This window comes from Schistocerca americana, chromosome 9 (assembly GCF_021461395.2).
Source record: "Schistocerca americana isolate TAMUIC-IGC-003095 chromosome 9, iqSchAmer2.1, whole genome shotgun sequence".
NCBI lineage: Eukaryota > Metazoa > Arthropoda > Insecta > Orthoptera > Acrididae > Schistocerca > Schistocerca americana.
Genome location: NC_060127.1, coordinates 67,531,665 through 67,549,685, shown reverse-complemented (window position 1 = coordinate 67,549,685; position 18,021 = coordinate 67,531,665). Strand labels below are relative to the sequence as shown.

The 18,021-nt window shown below is 47.1% G+C and overlaps 1 protein-coding gene across 1 annotated transcript in view; it reads right to left on the bottom strand.

The window, feature by feature from the left end:
• The window catches only part of LOC124550650 (H2.0-like homeobox protein), a 120,686-nt gene that overhangs the window by 34,017 nt on the left and 68,648 nt on the right, over positions 1-18,021 (bottom strand). Inside the window, exons 2-3 of the mRNA XM_047125374.1 lie at positions 9,922-9,992; positions 9,712-9,878 (exon numbers count right to left, since the gene is read on the bottom strand). Of these exons, the coding sequence (XP_046981330.1) occupies positions 9,712-9,878; positions 9,922-9,992 (238 nt within the window). The remainder of the gene's footprint in view (positions 1-9,711; positions 9,879-9,921; positions 9,993-18,021) is intronic.

Sequence of the window (18,021 nt, the reverse complement as noted above, 5' to 3'; positions counted from 1 at the left end):
TCCTGAGGCATCATGGAGGGGAGTGTGGGGTGGTAAAAGTTGCAGAGGAAGCCCAGGAGACGAATACAGCAAGGTAACTCAAATTGATTGTTAGGTTGCTGTAGTTACTCGGAGACGAAGAGACTAGCTCAGGACAGGTTGGTGTCAGTTGCTTCAAAACCCTCTTCGAACTGCAAATCACAAGTGCAATAACAATAAAAAAGAACAATAACCACCTTCTTCACGTCCGACTGCTTTACCAGGTCACAACGCACAGCCTCGAGTGGATCATGAAATCACTGAAGTTGGACGTTTGCTCAAAATTACGTATCGGAGATAAAAACGTAACGTCGACGCACTTTTACCGATAAAATACGTGCCTTGCACTTGTGTATGTGTGCCACCTGAAACCACCGCGGATTCGTTAAAACACACAGTGAATGACCCAAACTTGCACCCCTTTTATTTCGCAAACGATTCGAGACATCGAAACGGAGGTTTCAGATTATGAGGGAGCATGTATTGTTGTGCGTTTAATACTCTTAACTCCCGTATCAAGCGAGATACTGAGGCAGGTATCGCCTTTTTCTTCTAATGAAACTATTAATTTTCTCAAGTGATATACGAAAGCTCTTGGAAAGACCAATACAGTGATATAACGCTTGTTAACGACGTAGGTCGCAAAAATATTGGAGAAATGTGATAAAACGAGAAACTTGTTCCCACAAAAGCTGCTCCCTTCAAAAATGGGTACGTAAACACATCTTTCATGCTGAAACTACTAGTCAAATGAAAACCTTAAATATTTTTTAAATATTATTTACTGTGCGGAAGTGGTACAAAGCTGAATCACTTTTCAACATAATCTCCCCCACGCTCAATCCAAGTCCTCCAGCGCTTACAAAGTGCATAAATTCCTTTAGAAAAAAATTCTTTTGTTAGTCTGCCCAACCACTCATGCACCGCATGGCGTACCTCTTCATCAGAACGGAACTTCTTTCCTCCTATTGCGTCTTTGAGTGGTCCAAACATATGGAAATCACTTGGGGCAAGGTCTGGTGAGTATGGTGGATGAGGAAGACACTCAAAATGCAGGTCTGTGATTGTTGTAACTGTTGTACGGGCATTGTGGGGCCTTGCATTGTCATGTTACAAAAGGACACCTGCTGACAGCAATCCACGTCGCTATGATTTGATTGCAGGCCGCAGATGATTTTTTAGGAGATCTGTGTATGATGCACTGGTGACAGTGGTCCCTCTACGCATTTAATGCTCCAAAATGACGCCTTTTCCATCCCAAGAGAGAGTCAGCATAACCTACCCTGCTGATGGTTCTGTTCGAAACTTCTTTGGTTTTGGTAATGAGGAATGGCGCTATTCCTTGATCGCTCTCTTCGTTTCCGGTTGGTGGAAGTGAACCCAGGTTTCGTCCCCAGCTGCCGGCCGAAGTGACCGAGCGGTTCTAGGAGCTACTGTCTGGAACCGCGCGACCGCTACGGTCGCAGGTTCGAATCCTACACCTGGCATCGATGTGTGTGATGTCCTTAGGTTAGTTACGTTTAAGTAGTTCTAAGTTCTAGGGGACTGATGACCTCAGAAGTTAAGTCCTATAGTGCTCAGAGCCTTTTGAACCATTTTTCGTCCTCAGTGACGATTCTTGCAAGGAAGTCGTCACCTTCTCGTTCAAATCGCTGAAGACGTTCTTCACAAGCATCAACACGTCGTTCTCTCATTTCAGGAGTCAGCTGCCGTGGCACCATCTTGCAGACACTTTGTGAAATTGGAGCACATCATGCACAATGTGGTGTGCTGACCCATGACTAATCTGTAAACATGCTGTAATGTCATTCAGTGTCACTCGGCGGTTTTCCTTCACTATGGCTTCAACTGCTGCAATGGTCTGTGGAGTCACAACTCGGTATGCCTGACCTGGACGAGGAACATCTTCCACTGAAGTCACACCATTTGCGAACTTCCTACCCCATTCGTAGACTTGCTGCTGTGACAAACATGCGTCACCGTACTGAACCTTCATTCGTCGATGAATTTCAATAGGTTTCACACCTTCACTACGGAAAAACCGAATAACAGAACGCTGTTCTTCTGGTGCAAGTCAGAAGTGGAGCGCCCATCTTTATACTGATACTGCGACGGTATTTGTGCATCTGCACTAAGCTGCCACGTACAGGCCATTCTGCACGCTGTTTGTAACACGCTTACCGACTTACAGGATAACGGCGCGAAATTTCGATTTGTTATTACAAATTTAAGGTTTTCATTTGACTCACCCTCGTATAAAACCGTCGTGTCTGTGTTTCTGTTTGAACACGCTAATCTACAAAACTCTCAGACGAATTTTCATGGCGTTTTCACGGTTAATTTGAGCGTAACTTGCGGTAATATGCAGGCTTTATTTCATCAAAATCGGTTCAGGGAAGGAAAGATTTTATAATTTAGATCTTTAACGCGACATGGGAAAACACGTTCGCTCTTTGAAATTGCGGTTTACTCTTTGACATTAGAACGTTTCATGTTTCTGAAAAAGCTTTTTTTCATTGATATGTTCCATGTAATACCATTCAACATAATGGATAAAATGCTTGTACTATCCTCAATGTGTTTAATCAATACTTGCATACTAATTATTAAATGTGAAAGTAACTCTGTTACGTTTTCGCCGGCCGGTGTGACCGAGCGGTTCTAGGCGCTTCAGCTTGGAATCGCGCCACCGCTACGATCGCAGGTTGGAAACCTGCCTCGGGCATGGATGTGTGTGTTGTCCTTAGGTTAGTTAGGTTTAAGTAGTTCTAAGTTCTAGGGGACTGATGACTTAAGAAGTTAAGTCCCATAGTTCTCAGAGCCATTTGAACCATTTTGTTACGTTTTCACGGCTAAAACGCTGAACTCATTTCGATGAAATTTGGTATGAGATACCTAAAACCCTGACGAGACACGTAGACTACTTTAGAATCCTAAGAGTCCGAAGTAGGAGACGGAACTTTTTCTTTTACATCAGTGGACATAAACCATGTCAAAGAATTATTTCGCATTCGGGAGGACGACGGTTCAATCCCGCGTCCGGCCATCCTGATTTAGGTTTTCCGTGATTTCCCTAAATCGCTCCAGGCAAATGCCGGGATGGTTCCTTTGAAAGGGCACGGCCGACTTCCTTCCCAGTCCTTCCCTAATCCGATGAGACCGATGACATCGCTGTCTGGTCTCCTTCCCAAACAACCCAACCCCCCCCCCCCCCCCAAAGAATTATTAAATTTATCACACTATGTACACTGAGGTGACAAAAGCCATGGGAGAGTGATGTCCACATACACAGATGGCGGTAGTACCGTGTACACAAGCTATAAAAGGGCAATGCATTGGCGGAGCAGTCAGTAATAAGCTGCTGCCAGCCCGCCCCCTTTAGGGCGAATCGAAACTCAATACAGGAAAAAAAAAGAAAAAGGCGGAGCAGTCATTTGTACTCAGGTGATTCCTGTGAAAAGTCTTACGATGTAATTGTGGACAGACCACAGGAATTAAAAAATTTTGAACGTGGAATAGTATTTGGAACTGGAGGCATGGGACAGTCAAGAGTGTGCCAGGAATACCAAATTTTAGGCATTACTTCTCACCACAGACAACGCAGTGGCCGACAGCCTTCGCTTAACGACCGAGAGCAGCGGCGTTTACGTATTGTTGTCAGTGCTAACAGACAAACACCTCTGGGCGAAACGAGGACAGAAATCTAGGTGGGACGTACGACGAACGTATCTGTTAGGGCAATGTGGCGAAATCTGGCGTTAACAGTCTGTGGCAGCAGAGTACCTTTGCTAACAGCATGCGGCACTTTTCGTGGGCTCGTGACCGTATCAGTTGTGTCGTGTCCTGACATAGGTGGGAGAGGGAAAGAAGGGGTTACTGGTCAGTCTGCGCTCCCGAGCTGCACAGAGCAGAAGGCAGAACGACAATTCACAGTGAAGGTTCAAAAATGGTTCAAATGGCTCTGAGAATTATGGGACTTAACATCTGCGGTCATCAGTCCCCTAGAACTTAGAACTACTTAAAGCTAACTAACCTAAGGACATCACACACATCCATGCCCGAGGCAGGATTCGAACCTGCGACCGTAGCAGTCGCGCGGTTCCGGACTGCAGCGCCTAGAACCGCTTGGCCACACAGTGAAGGCATTTGATTGTTTTCCTCTACCTGAGCCAACACTGGTACAGGTATTTACTAGAAATGCAGGTGGTGAGACTCGGTAGGGAACTCGTTGTGGAGACTCTTGGACAAACAGGGTTTTGAAATAGTTGTTTATTCCAGACGGGACTAACTAATACACTGGAGGCTAGTTCTAGGGTTAGAAAAAGCATGAATAACACTGTTGCAACAGAAGCCAGTGCAGAAGTCCCAGGAGTGGATGCTAACCACAGTAGCAAACACTAGCAGCATCTTAAGTCAACAACTTAGTTGCTAAACAAAACATACTGAATATGACACTGTTCACTGAGGCACTCCAAGTAAAAGAGCACACTTATGCCGAGCTGGACCGAGGCTGGAGTCGACGGACGCGGCTTCGGCGCCCAGATAATCTGACTGAGAACTCCGCCAAAATGCGGAATCTAGGGCTTTTAAAGAGTCGCGTGGGGGCACTTTTTTTCCCACTTTAAGCCACCCAGCCAATCCCGCAGGTCTCTTGGAGACGCCTGCCAATAACGGTTTAGTTAGGTCCCCTCTACTGCTCCTAAGGCAGGGATGTAACTAAGTGCGTATTTGGTATCAACATTGTTCAGCTGAAAGCTAAACGTAACTGCTCTGCCAAATAAGGCTTGCAACATTATTGTTATACGTCATTAGCCCCGCCCCTCAATATCCCCGGAGTAGGGAAGGGACTGCTACGTTAACAGTTTTTGGCGTTTCTAACCCTTGTGAGCCTACTGACGTTGCTGTTCTCAGGGCTTGCATCAAGCTGGCTTTATACACTGGTACGTGTCTGTTGGTTACAAAGTCCTACGGTGGCATCCTACCACAGCATCTAGACGACGTATGAAGTTACATGTTAATTCCTTGAAGAGTAACTAACGCCCTGGGACCGCGTCTGGGGGCGTCTGCATTTTCACAAGGCTATCCCCTTACCGTTTACTTCATGTAACAATATCTCTCCTAGTTTCGTTTGCCCTCAGAATCATCTCTGCTTCAGCGCCTGTCTTCCTTTCTCAAAGCTTCCAGATAACACTACAGTAGCAAGGAATAATCAATATATTACAGTGGGACCCCAGACTGGAAAACAGTGGCATTGTCAGATGCATCCCGATTTCAGTTGGTAAGACCTCATGCTAGAATTCGAGAGTGACGCAGGCCTCACGAAGCCATGGCCTCAAAATGTCAACAAGGCACTGTGCAAGCTGGTGTAGGTTCTGTAATAGTGGAAGTTGTGTTTACATGGAATGAACTGGGTCCTGTGATCCAACTGAGCCGATCGTTGACTGGAAATGTTTATGTTCGTCCACTTGGAGGCCATTAACAGTCATTCACGGACTTCATGTTCCCAAACAATGATGGAATTTTTGTGGATAACAATGTGCCATGTCGCCAGGCCACAATTGTTCGCAGTTGGTTTGAGGAACATACTGGATAATTCGAGTGAATGAACTGGCCAACCATCAGACATTTATGGGAAGTAATTCGGAGGTCGTTCGTGAGTAAAAACACTTTCGCAATAAGTACCGACAGCTATAGGGGCAGCATGGCCCAGTATTTCTGCAGGGGCTGCCAGCATCATGTTGAGTCCACGCCATGTCGAATTACTGCACTACACCGGGTAAAAGGAGACCCAACACGTCATTAGGAGGTACGCCATGACTTTTGACACCTCAGTGTATAGCTACTTCAGCAGCACAATGCTTAGCTGCACGCTCCTGCCAACACCTCTCAGCATGTACTGCTCGGCAGCGACGTTGTGCATGCAACCGTGTCGTGTATTAGAGCATTGGAGAACTAGGATTACCCGAACAATCAGACACGTCAGGGCAAGGGAAGTCATTGCATATCAACAGTTTACTTTTCATCATTACTCGTCACAACCTAACGATATGCAGGCACAACCGCAGGTAACAGCTGGTTTCAAACAGTTTGTTAAGGCCCTTGTGGCATGCTAAAAGTTAGCATACACAGAAATCCTGATACAGCATGTATAGCCAAAAGACATAGATAATCTAAAATACATATGTTGTAACTGGAAACTGCTGTTTACTGTTCTTACAAGAGACACTACACGTCACATTTGAAAGCTTTCTGTGTTACTTATGCGGAGCTCGCCAGAAACTAATAGTAACTTACGAAATTACACTTCAGACACATTGCATTTCGTACAGCTCACTTTAAGTACTTATTCTGTTTTTCATTCAGGTTTTTCCTTACAAGATTTCTCATTTTGCCGAGGTTGAAAACACTGGTAGAGTCAAACGAATTTTTTGCTACCATCTCCAATACCTTCATGATAAAAATTAGTCACATCCATAATATTGTACTCTAAACGAAAACATTTGTCCTAATTACAACTGAACGATTCAGGCTTCGTTTTTAGTCTTTGGGAAATCAATGAAGTATGCACAGATAATGGGGAACGTGGCCCCCTCTGCAAGCCTAACATGGCGAATTGTCAGCGGTTGGCTGCCACACTGCACACAGCTGGTACCTGTTTGCATTTCTATTAGACTGTACTGTGGTCTAAAGAGCTGTACGAGGCAGTAGTGTTCTGTACCATGCTATAGTCAGCTTGCCAGTGCTGTACAGCGCCGTAGTGTGTTGCAACACACTCTACAGATCTGACATGAGCTTTACTGCGGTTCCTGTACCATGCTGTACCGTGCTGTAGGGAGCTCTATCATGCTGTGTGAGCTGCACTGTGGTGTAGTGAGCTGTAGCATGCTGCAGTGAGCTGTGCTCTGCTGCAGTGAACTGTAGTGGGCTGTTGTTGGCTGTGGTGTGCTGTACCATGCTGCACTGTGCAATAGTCAGCATTACTGTAGTGCACTGTACTGTGTTACAGTGAGCTGCAGCGTGCTGTATCATGCTGCACTATGCTGCAGTGAACTATAGTGTATTGTGGTAAACTGTAACGTGCTGTGGCGAACCGTAACGAGCTGTGGCGAACCGTAACGTCCTGTGGTGAACCGTAACGTGCTGTGGCGAACCGTAACGAGCTGTGGCGAACCGTAACGAGCTGCGGCGAACCGTAACGTGCTGTGGTGAACCGTAACGTGCTGTGGTGAACCGTAACGTGCCGTGGTGAACCGTAACGTGTCGTGGTGAACCGTAACGTGCCGTGGTGAACCGTAACGTGCTGTGGTGAACTGTAGCGTGCTGTGGTGAACCGTAATGTGCTGTGGTGAAACGTAGCGTGCTGTGGTGAACCGTAGCGTGCTGTGGTGAACCGTAATGTGCTTTGGCGAACCATAGCGTGCTGTGGCGAACCGTAGCGTGGTGTGGTGAGCCGTAGCGTGCTGTAGTGAACTTTAGCGTGCTGTAGTGAACTGTAGCGTGCTGTGGTGAACCGTAACGTGCCGTGGTGAACCGTAACGTGCTGTCGTGAACCGTAACGTGCTGTGGTGAACCGTAACGTGCTGTGGTGAACCATAACGTGCTGTGGCGAACCGTAGCGTGCTGTGGTGAACCGTAAACGTGCTGTGGTGAACCGTAGCGTGCTGTGGTGAACCGTAGTGTGCTGTGGTGAACCGTAATGTGCTTTGGCGAACCATAGCGTGCTGTGGCGAACCGTAGCGTGCTGTGGTGAGCCGTAGCGTGCTGTAGTGAACTTTAGCGTGCTGTAGTGAACTGTAGCGTGCTGTGGTGAACCGTAACGTGCCGTGGTGAACCGTAACGTGCTGTGGTGAACCGTAACGTGCTGTGGTGAACCGTAACGTGCTGTGGTGAACCGTAACGTGCTGTGGCGAACCGTAGCGTGCTGTGGTGAACCGTAAACGTGCTGTGGTGAACCGTAACGTGCTGTGGTGAACCGTAACGTGCTGTGGCGAACCATAGCGTGCTGTGGTGAACCGTAAACGTGCTGTGGTGAACCGTAGCGTGCTGTGGTGAACCGTAGCGTGCTGTGGTGAACCGTAGCGTGCTGTGGTGAACCGTAATGTGCTTTGGCGAACCATAGCGTGCTGTGGCGAACCGTAGCGTGCTGTGGTGAGCCGTAGCGTGCTGTAGTGAACTTTAGCGTGCTGTAGTGAACTGTAGCGTGCTGTGGTGAACCGTAACGTGCCGTGGTGAACCGTAACGTGCTGTCGTGAACCGTAACGTGCTGTGGTGAACCGTAACGTGCTGTGGTGAACCGTAACGTGCTGTGGCGAACCGTAGCGTGCTGTGGTGAACCGTAAACGTGCTGTGGTGAACCGTAGCGTGCTGTGGTGAACCGTAGTGTGCTGTGGTGAACCGTAATGTGCTTTGGCGAACCATAGCGTGCTGTGGCGAACCGTAGCGTGCTGTGGTGAGCCGTAGCGTGCTGTAGTGAACTTTAGCGTGCTGTAGTGAACTGTAGCGTGCTGTGGTGAACCGTAACGTGCCGTGGTGAACCGTAACGTGCTGTGGTGAACCGTAACGTGCTGTGGTGAACCGTAACGTGCTGTGGTGAACCGTAACGTGCTGTGGCGAACCGTAGCGTGCTGTGGTGAACCGTAAACGTGCTGTGGTGAACCGTAACGTGCTGTGGTGAACCGTAACGTGCTGTGGCGAACCGTAGCGTGCTGTGGTGAACCGTAAACGTGCTGTGGTGAACCGTAGCGTGCTGTGGTGAACCGTAGCGTGCTGTGGTGAACCGTAGCGTGCTGTGGTGAACCGTAATGTGCTTTGGCGAACCATAGCGTGCTGTGGCGAACCGTAGCGTGCTGTGGTGAGCCGTAGCGTGCTGTAGTGAACTTTAGCGTGCTGTAGTGAACTGTAGCGTGCTGTGGTGAACCGTACCATGCTGTGGTGAACCGTAACGTGCTGTAGTGAACTTTATCGTGCTGTAGTGAACTTTAGCGTGCTGTAGTGAACTGTAGCGTGCTGTAGTGAACCGTAGCGTGCTGTATAATGCTGTGGTGAACCGTAACGTGCTGTGGTGAACCGTAGCGTGCTGTGGTGAACCGTAACGTGCCGTGGTGAACCGTAACGTGCCGTGGTGAACCGTAACGTGCCGTGGTGAACCGTAACGTGCTGTGGTGAACCGTAACGTGCTGTGGTGAACCGTAACGTGCCGTGGTGAACCGTAACGTGCCGTGGTGAACCGTAACGTGCCGTGGTGAACCGTAACGTGCTGTGGTGAACCGTAGCGTGCTGTGGTGAACCGTAACGTGCTGTGGTGAACTATAAGGTGCTGTGGTGAACCGTAGTGTGCTGTGGTGAACCGTAACGTGCTGTAGCGAACTGTAGCGTGCTGTGGTGAGCCGTAGTGTGCTGTAGTGAACTTTAGTGTGCTGTAGTGAACGTTAGTGTGCTGTAGTGAACTTTAGCGTGCTGTAGTGAATTTTTGCGTGCGGTAGTGAACCGTAGCGTGCTGTAGTGAACTTTAGTGTGCTGTAGTGAACCGTAGCTTGCTGTAGTGAACCGTAGCGTGCTGTAGTGAACCGTAGCGTGCTGTAGTGAACTGTAGCATGCTGTAGTGAACTTTAGCGTGCTGTAGTGTACTGTAGTGTGCTGTACCATATTGTGCTTTGGAGTGTGCTTGTTGTAATAAATTGTACCGTGCCTTACCTGCGCATCGGTGAGGCCGAGCGTGGCGGCGAGCTGCCGCCGGTCCGGCTTGGTGATGTACTTCTGCAGCTGGAAGCGCTTCTCCAGGCCCTTGCGCTGCAGGTTGGAGAAGACAGCGCGCGACCACGACCGCTTGCGCTTTCCGCCCCCGGCCGCGCCACCGCCGCCTGCCGTCCCCGCACCGCCCCCGCCGCCGCCGCCCCCGCCTACTGCCCCCGCGTGCACGTGCAGGGCGCCGGAGACTGCGGGCGGCGAGCCGTGGCCCTCGGACAGCTGCAGGACTACCGGCACACCACACTGTCACACTTCAAACCCACACTAACATTCGACCAGCCACTTTCAACGATTATTTCTGATACATACAACTGGAACATCAAATAATAAGATTCTATAAGAACTATGCATAATTATTTCGCAATTAGCTAAACATAATGATCATGCTGTCATAACTAAGAACAACACGAAGGAGAAGGGGGAATAAAGGAGGCTGTGACAATGGTTGGTTAAGAATGAGGTGTTCCAAAGTGGCGAGGCTGGAGGAACACTAGAGCCATCATAAGGCAAAATTTTAATTATACCTGTAAATGTTAATGTCATTGTTGTAATAGCACTACGCACAATAAACTGTAAAATGTGTGTGAAATCTTATGGGACTTATGCTAAGGCCACAGCGGCCGGCAAATTCGTACAACACACACACACACACACACACACACACACACACACACACACACACACACACACACACAAACCATCAGCAGGTAAGTAAAAGATAAATTGTTTATTCATGGCTGTCATTTTTAGCAACTATAGTATATATATTTCACAACAAAATTAATTTGTCAGTTGTAAATATATGTATTATTACGCTCAGTAATAATGTACAGTGCATATGCAAAGTCTCTTCGCAGCGGCAAACTTCACGTGTCTCTCCTTCCGGGACGTGTAAGGTGGGTAGCACACTCATGTTGCTGTATAAGCTAGGGGCCGAGATTCACTACTAGTGGCTGCAGTTATATTGGGACATAGTATTCAAACTTAATACAATTAAAACCAAAAGAGGGGGGAAGGGACCAAACTACGAGGTCATCGGTCCCTTGTTCCTAATAAAACAATGCCACAAGTGAGAATAAAACGGACGAGACATATAACACAAAACGGAAAGGAAGGAAAAACCACAAGAACGAAGGAAAGGCAGCGAACCCTAAAAGGAATAAAAGAGGACACGAAAACAAGAGAGACTCTAGAAACAGAAGAGAGTAAAACAAGAAAGCAGATTCATTGGCTGGCCGACCACGAGAATAAAAAGGAGGAGCGAGCCACTCTGCAACACATTAAAACTTCCGCCCTAAAAGCACTAGGGTGGAGGACACAGAGGGACAAAGGACATGTGCTAAAACCTACATAGAAGTACAAAACCTACTCTCACGGTAAAAACTTAAAATTAAAGCTGCTGCTGAGGCATCGTCTTCCAACACCGAAGGTAGGGAGCTGGGAAAGTTAAAAGTCTGCCGAAGAACGGCTAAAAGTGAGCTGTCCAGCAAGAGGTGGACGACTGTCATTTGGCAGTCACAGCGACACACGGTGGCCCTCGCGACGGAGTGGGTGACAATGCGTTAACCACGTATTGCCAATGCGGAGCCGGCAGACAACTGATTCCCTGTGAGAGGACCGCATGGAAGACTTCCACACGTCTGTCGTCTCATTAATGATGCGCAGTTTGTTGTGCGTACTGTTATGCCATTCTGTCTCCCAAAGCCTAAAAACTCTGCGGCGTAAGACAGAACAAAGATCAGCATCAGAGATACCCAGAAGCAGTTTACGCGTCGTCTGTTTGGCCAGCCTGTCGGCAAGTTCTTTGCTTGGGATTCCGACGTGTCCAGGGATCCACACACTGAACGATGGGACTGTTTCAGGGCATCGTTGGAATCCTGGATGGAAGCTACCAACCAGAGGATGGCGAGGGTAGCATTGGTCGATAGCTTGTGGGCTGCTCAATGAGTCAGTACACGCCAGGGCATGAGCGGATGTGCTCAAGAGCCGGAGATATGGCCGCCAGCTAGGTCATGAAAACATTGCAGCCATCTGGCAAGCAGTGCTGTTCAATACGTCCTCCATGAACATACGGAAAGCCTACGTGACCATCAGCCATCGAGCCGTCGGTGTAAACCACTTCAGAGCCCCGGAACACGTCAAGAGTCGAGAGGAAGTGACAGCAGAGAGCCACAGGGTTAATGGAGTCCTTAGGGCCATGTGAAAGGTCCAGACGAAGCTGCGGCTGAGGCGTAATCCATCCAGGCGTACTGATCGGACTGCAAGCAGAGGTGGTAACGGGACGGACTCCAGTTCGGAGAGAAGGGACCGCACGCGAACCGCTATCGTTAGACCCGACCTGGGCCGCCGATGCTGGAGATCGACTGCCGCGAGCGGGAAAAGGAGACAGTAATTCGGATGCTCAGGAGAACTACGAATGTGTGCAATGTAGCTGGCGAGCAGTTGTGCACGTCGGATCTGCAATGGAGTGACCCCAGCCTCCACCAGTATGTTGGTCACCGGACTCATCCTAAAAGCTCCTGTCGCTAGTCGAATCACGCAGTGGTGCACAGGGTCGAGTAAATGCAACGCTGAGGGCGCTGCCGAACCATAAACCACACTCTCATAGTCAATTCGGTTCTGGACAAGGTCTCTGTAGAGCCACAGCAACGTAGAGCGATCTGCACCCCAACTGATGTTGCTCAGGCAATGGAGGGCATTGAGGTGCTGCCAGCACTTCTGCTTAACTGACGAAGATGAGGAAGTCAAGTCAATCGAGCGTTGAAAACCAGTCCTAAGAATCGGTAAGTCATGAAGGTAAAGTTCTGGGTCCGGAAGAATGATGAATGGTACGACGCCGACAAAAGTGCATGACACACGACATTGCGGCTGAAAACTGGAAGCCATGGGCTAGAGCCCACGACTGCGCCTTATGGATGGCTCCCTGTAGGCGACACTCAGCAACACCCCAGAACTAGAGCACAACCATTGGACAAATTGAGTCTCTGGATGTTTTTTATGTTCCTATAAAACGTACTGCCACACTATCCGCAGCTGCGCCTTAATGGATAGCCAGGTTCACGACAGTCCTTTACAAAGTGTTTCGCATTCGCTTGCATGCCATTGCATTCCATCAGTTCTCATCACCCCGTCACACCAAAATGACTGTATATGCGTTCTGTAAGAGTGGATAGCTAGCTAGACGTCCTGCGCAGTTTGTAACTCCCAAGGAGCTCGCTTTCCATCTTGATGGTGCGAACCTTTGTGATCACTGTTGCGCGCCATTTTTCTTCCAGTATTCATGATCCAAGTTAATTTGTTCTGAAAATTTCTTGAATGTGGGCGATGTCCATTTGGTGCAGTGTAATTCACAGTAGATTGATCTCTGCACCTCCCAGATGCTCATTAACTTTCGCCCTTCTGAGGCTCGTGGTGAGTTATTAGCAGCTACTACACTAAATTTCAGAAAAAAACAGCACACATCGAGCGACTAGAGATGTTGTTGTTGTTGTTGTTGTTGTTGTTGTGGTCTTCAGTCCTGAGACTGGTTTGATGCAGCTCTCCATGCTACTCTATCCTGTGCAAGCTTCTTCATCTCCCAGTACTTACTGCAACATACATCCTTCTGAATCTGCTTAGTGTATTCATCTCTTGGTCTCCCTCTACGATTTTTACCCTCCACGCTGCCCTCCAATGCTAAATTTGTGATCCCTTGATGCCTCAAAACATGTCCTACCAACCGACCCCTTCTTCTAGTCAAGTTGTGCCACAAACTTCTCTTCTCCCCAATCCTGTTCAATACCTCCTCATTATCATTAGTTATATGATCTACCCATCTAATCTTCAGCCTTCTTCTGTAGCACCACATTTCGAAAGCTTCTATTCTCTTCTTGTCCAAACTGTTTATTGTCCATGTTTCACTTCCATACATGGCTACACTCCATACAAATACTTTCAGAAACGACTTCCTGTCACTTAAATCTATACTCGATGTTAACAAATTTCCCTTCTTCAGAAACACTTTCCTTGCCATTGCCAGTCTACGTTTTATATCATCTCTACTTCGACCATCATCAGTTATTTTGCTCCCCAAATAGCAAAACTCAATTACTACTTTAAGTGTCTCATTTCCTAATCTAATTCCCTCAGCATCACCCGACTTAATTCGACTACTTTCCATTATCCTCGTTTTGCTTTTGTTGATGTTCATCTTATATCCTCGTTTCAAGACACTGTCCATTCCGTTCAACTGCTCTTCCAAGTCCTTTGCTGTCTCTGACAGAATTATAGGTAGTTCATATGTGCAGGACCTGTAGATTAAATGTTCTGTAGAAATGATGAGCATTTCAATCACCTCAGTTAGGAGGTGTCCTGCTGCACAGGGTCTGCCATGGGTCCTCATAACTTGTTCCATGCGTGATGGCGTCGACGCGTATAAGGTGCTAACGGTATCGTGTGGTATAGCCAACCATGCTGCATCCATCTGATTCCAAAATTAATCTGTGATGGTTGGCATTGGGTCACAGTGCCGTACCTGCTATTTCAACATATCCCACACATTTATGATTGGCGACACGTCTTGTGGGACAGGGCAAAAGGCTGACCTCCTGTGACAGGCGTGTGTTAGTGCAGCGACATGTGATTGTGCATTATCTTGCTGAAAAGTGGCGTCTGGGGTGTTGTGCAGAAAAGGTATGTTTGCGGCTCGCAGTATGTCATTCACGTAGGTCACACTGACCGCAGTGCCCTGGAGATGCATCAACTGTCATTTGTGCTCATACCCTGAAGCACCTCCTTTTCTTTTCTCTCAGTAACTCGCCCAAAAATAATAACATAAGCTTTAAATAAATATTTAATTCTAGCATTACTGAAGAGGAGGAACCGGGGAATATGAATCACACACAAGCTTCACTTTGCGTTTGCATTTATTGCAACAAAACCGGTTAAAACACCAACAATTACGTGTTGCAATTGATTAGGTAGGTCACAGTTATACTGGCAACAATTTACAGAAAACAAATTGAGGCTTGCAAATGTAGAAAATTTAAATTCCACGAAAATTAGAGAATAAACAGTTAAACTGGAGAACAAATTGGTTCAGATTTGACTTGCATAGATTATAGCAGAAAAACACTTTTCGTCGAGATAAATCGTAGAACACGGAGAACTAGGCAAATTCACGTGTTGCAGGAAACCGGATCAGTTAGTTTAATTTGAGAGTGATATTTCAGTGGGCTTACTTAAACACTAAAAGAGACAGGATAAATCTAGCACCCATTAAAAGCGGCATATACATTAAATCATGGAAATAGCACAATGAATTTAAAGATACAGGCTTCTAAGACAACTCTGTTTCACCCTGAACAATTCAGCATATAATTGCTCTTAAAAACCATCACATTGGCCATGTAAAACCCACTTAATAAACTCGACTACAATAAGTTATTCTCTAAGCTATATAAGATCAAAGGGATCCTAATGGACCCGCGCTGGCCTAAAATTAGCTTAAGGAATTAAACCCCTCCCTAAAGCTGAGGCAGATAAAGAAAGGGTAAGATTGACCTACGCAAAGTACTTAACTCATTAATTGACCCCCCCCCCCCCCCAAAAAAAAAAAAATCGCATGTCAATACCCCATTTCACGGGCGGGACAAGTTTTACATAATTTAAAGTAGAAAATCTCATAGAAAACTGGATAAACACGTTACACAAATGCAAATTTATGTCACATTTATGTTGGTTGTTTGACGTGCGTCATGAGTGGTCTTGGTTATCGATTCAAACAAACCCAGGACTCAACCACAAGACAACAAGATTTCATTTCTAATACATGGGGCTGAATATTAACACTGAAATGAACCCAACAGCACACAGCGGAAGAAACGGAAGATCGTTCAAATGGCTCTAAGCACTATGGGACTTAACATCAGTCGCCTAGACTTAGAACTACTTAAACCTAACTAACCTAAGGACATCACACACATCCGTGCCCGAGGCAGGATTCGAACCTGTGACCGTAGCAGCAGCAGCAAGATTCCGGATTGAAGCGCCTAGAACCTCTCGGCCACAACGGCCGGCAGAAACGGAAGAGAATACTAAAGCGTCTGATAAGAATAGTCAACAGAAGTCACGACGAATAATTCCGGAAATATGGCCAGGTTACTGGATAATCGTTATAGCGGAATGTGAATGTCAACTACCGCTGAAGAAAGGTGTATGATAGGTCTTACTTTGATTGATGAGCACTCCGATGAATAGCTACCGATGCCGGGATACAGTCTTGCTTCCACAGCGGCAAAATACAGGAAACATAAGTGATAGAATTTCCATAACGTCTTGAATCAGACACCTCTGTTCAGACCCAAAGCCAGTAACCTAATCGCAGTGGTTAGCACACTGGACTCGCATTCGCGAGGACGACGGTTGCATCCCGCGACCGGCCATCCTGATTTAGGTTTTCCGTGATTTCCCTAAATCACTCCAGGCAAATGCCAGGATGGTTCCTTTGAAAGGGCACGGCCGACTTCCTTCCCCATCCTTCCCTACTTCATAGAGACCGCTGACCTCGCTGTTTGGTCTCTTCCCCCCAAACAACCCATCCAATCCAGTAACCTTACCGAGGCCACGTCCACACTAGACATAGCGTCGACAACCGTCGCACTACTCGCGACCACTCCCCCCTGCCGGACTTCCGGTTACCCCCTGCTGCGCGTGCAACGAGGAATCGCTCCGCGCAGAGCATACAGCGCCCCATTGGAATCTGTAGTAAACAAAATATGGCTCGTGGCGGGAATTGGAATTAAAGCTGCAAGCGACATTAAGAGGGAGAGGAATGGAACCGTGAGGAACACACAGCTCATACCCAATCGCACCCGACACCGTAGGGCCTAGCGTTGCCGCTGTATGTCGTGTGCAGCTGCAGTCACTGTGATTACAGGCCCATATCGTTAACGTCGATATGTAGCAGGATTTTAGAACATATATTGTGTTCGAACATTATTAATTAGCTCGAAGATAACTGTCTATTGACACACAGTCAACATGGGTTTAGAAAACATCGTTCCTGTCAAACACAACTAGCTCTTTATTCACATGAAGTGCTGAGTGCCATTGACAAGGGATTTCAGATCGCTTCCGTATTCCTGGATTTCCGGAAGGCTTTTGACACTGTACCACACAAGCGACTCGTAGTGAAATTGGGTGCTTATGGAATAGCGTCTCAGCTATGTGACTGGATTTGCGATTTCCTGTCAGAGAGGTCACAGTTCGTAGATACTGACGGAAAGTCATCGAGTATAACAGAAGTGATTCCGGCGTTTCCCAAGGTAGTGATATAGGCCCTTTGCTGTTCCTTATCTCTATAAACGATTTGGGAGACAATCTGAGCAGCCGTCTTCGGTGGTTTGCAGATGACACTGTCGTTTATCGAATAATAAAGTCATCAGAAGATCAAAACAAACAGCAAAACGATTTAGAAAAAATATCTGAATGGTGCGAAAAGTGGCAGTTGACCTTAAATAACGAAAAGTGTGAGGTCATCCACATGAGTGCTAAAAGGAACTCGTTAAACTTCGGTTACACGATAAATCAGTCTAATCTAAAAGCCGCAAATTCAACTAAATACCTAGGTATTACAATTACGAACAACTTAAATTGGAAGGAACACATAGAAAATATTGTGGGGAAGGCTAACCCAAGGCTGCGTTTTATTTGCAGGACACTTACAAAATGCAACAGACCTGCTAAGGAGATTGCCTCCACAACGCTTGTCCGTCCTCTTTTAGAATACCGCTGCGCGGTGTGGGATCCTTACCAGGTAGGACTGACGGAGTACATAGAAAAAGTTCAAAGAAAGGCAGGACTTTTTGTATTATCGCGAAATATGGGAGAGAGTGTCACAGAAATGATACAGGATTTGGGCTGGAAATCATTAAAAGAAAGGCGTTTTTCGTTGCGGCGGAATCTTCTCACGAAATTGCAATCACCAACTTTCTCCTCCGAAGGCGAAAATATTTTGTTGACACCGACCTACATAGGGAGGAACGATCACCACGATAAAATAAGGGAAATCAGAGCTCGTACGGAAAGATATAGGTGTTCATTCTTTCCGCGCGCTATACGAGACTGGAATAATAGAGAATTGTGAAGGTGGTTCGATGAACCCTCTGCCAGGCACTTAAATGTGGTTTGCAGAGTATCGACGTAGATGTAGAAGTAGATGCCGCTCCCGCTGTCTGCGGCGAACCAAAATGCGGCAATCATTTTCAAACAAATAGA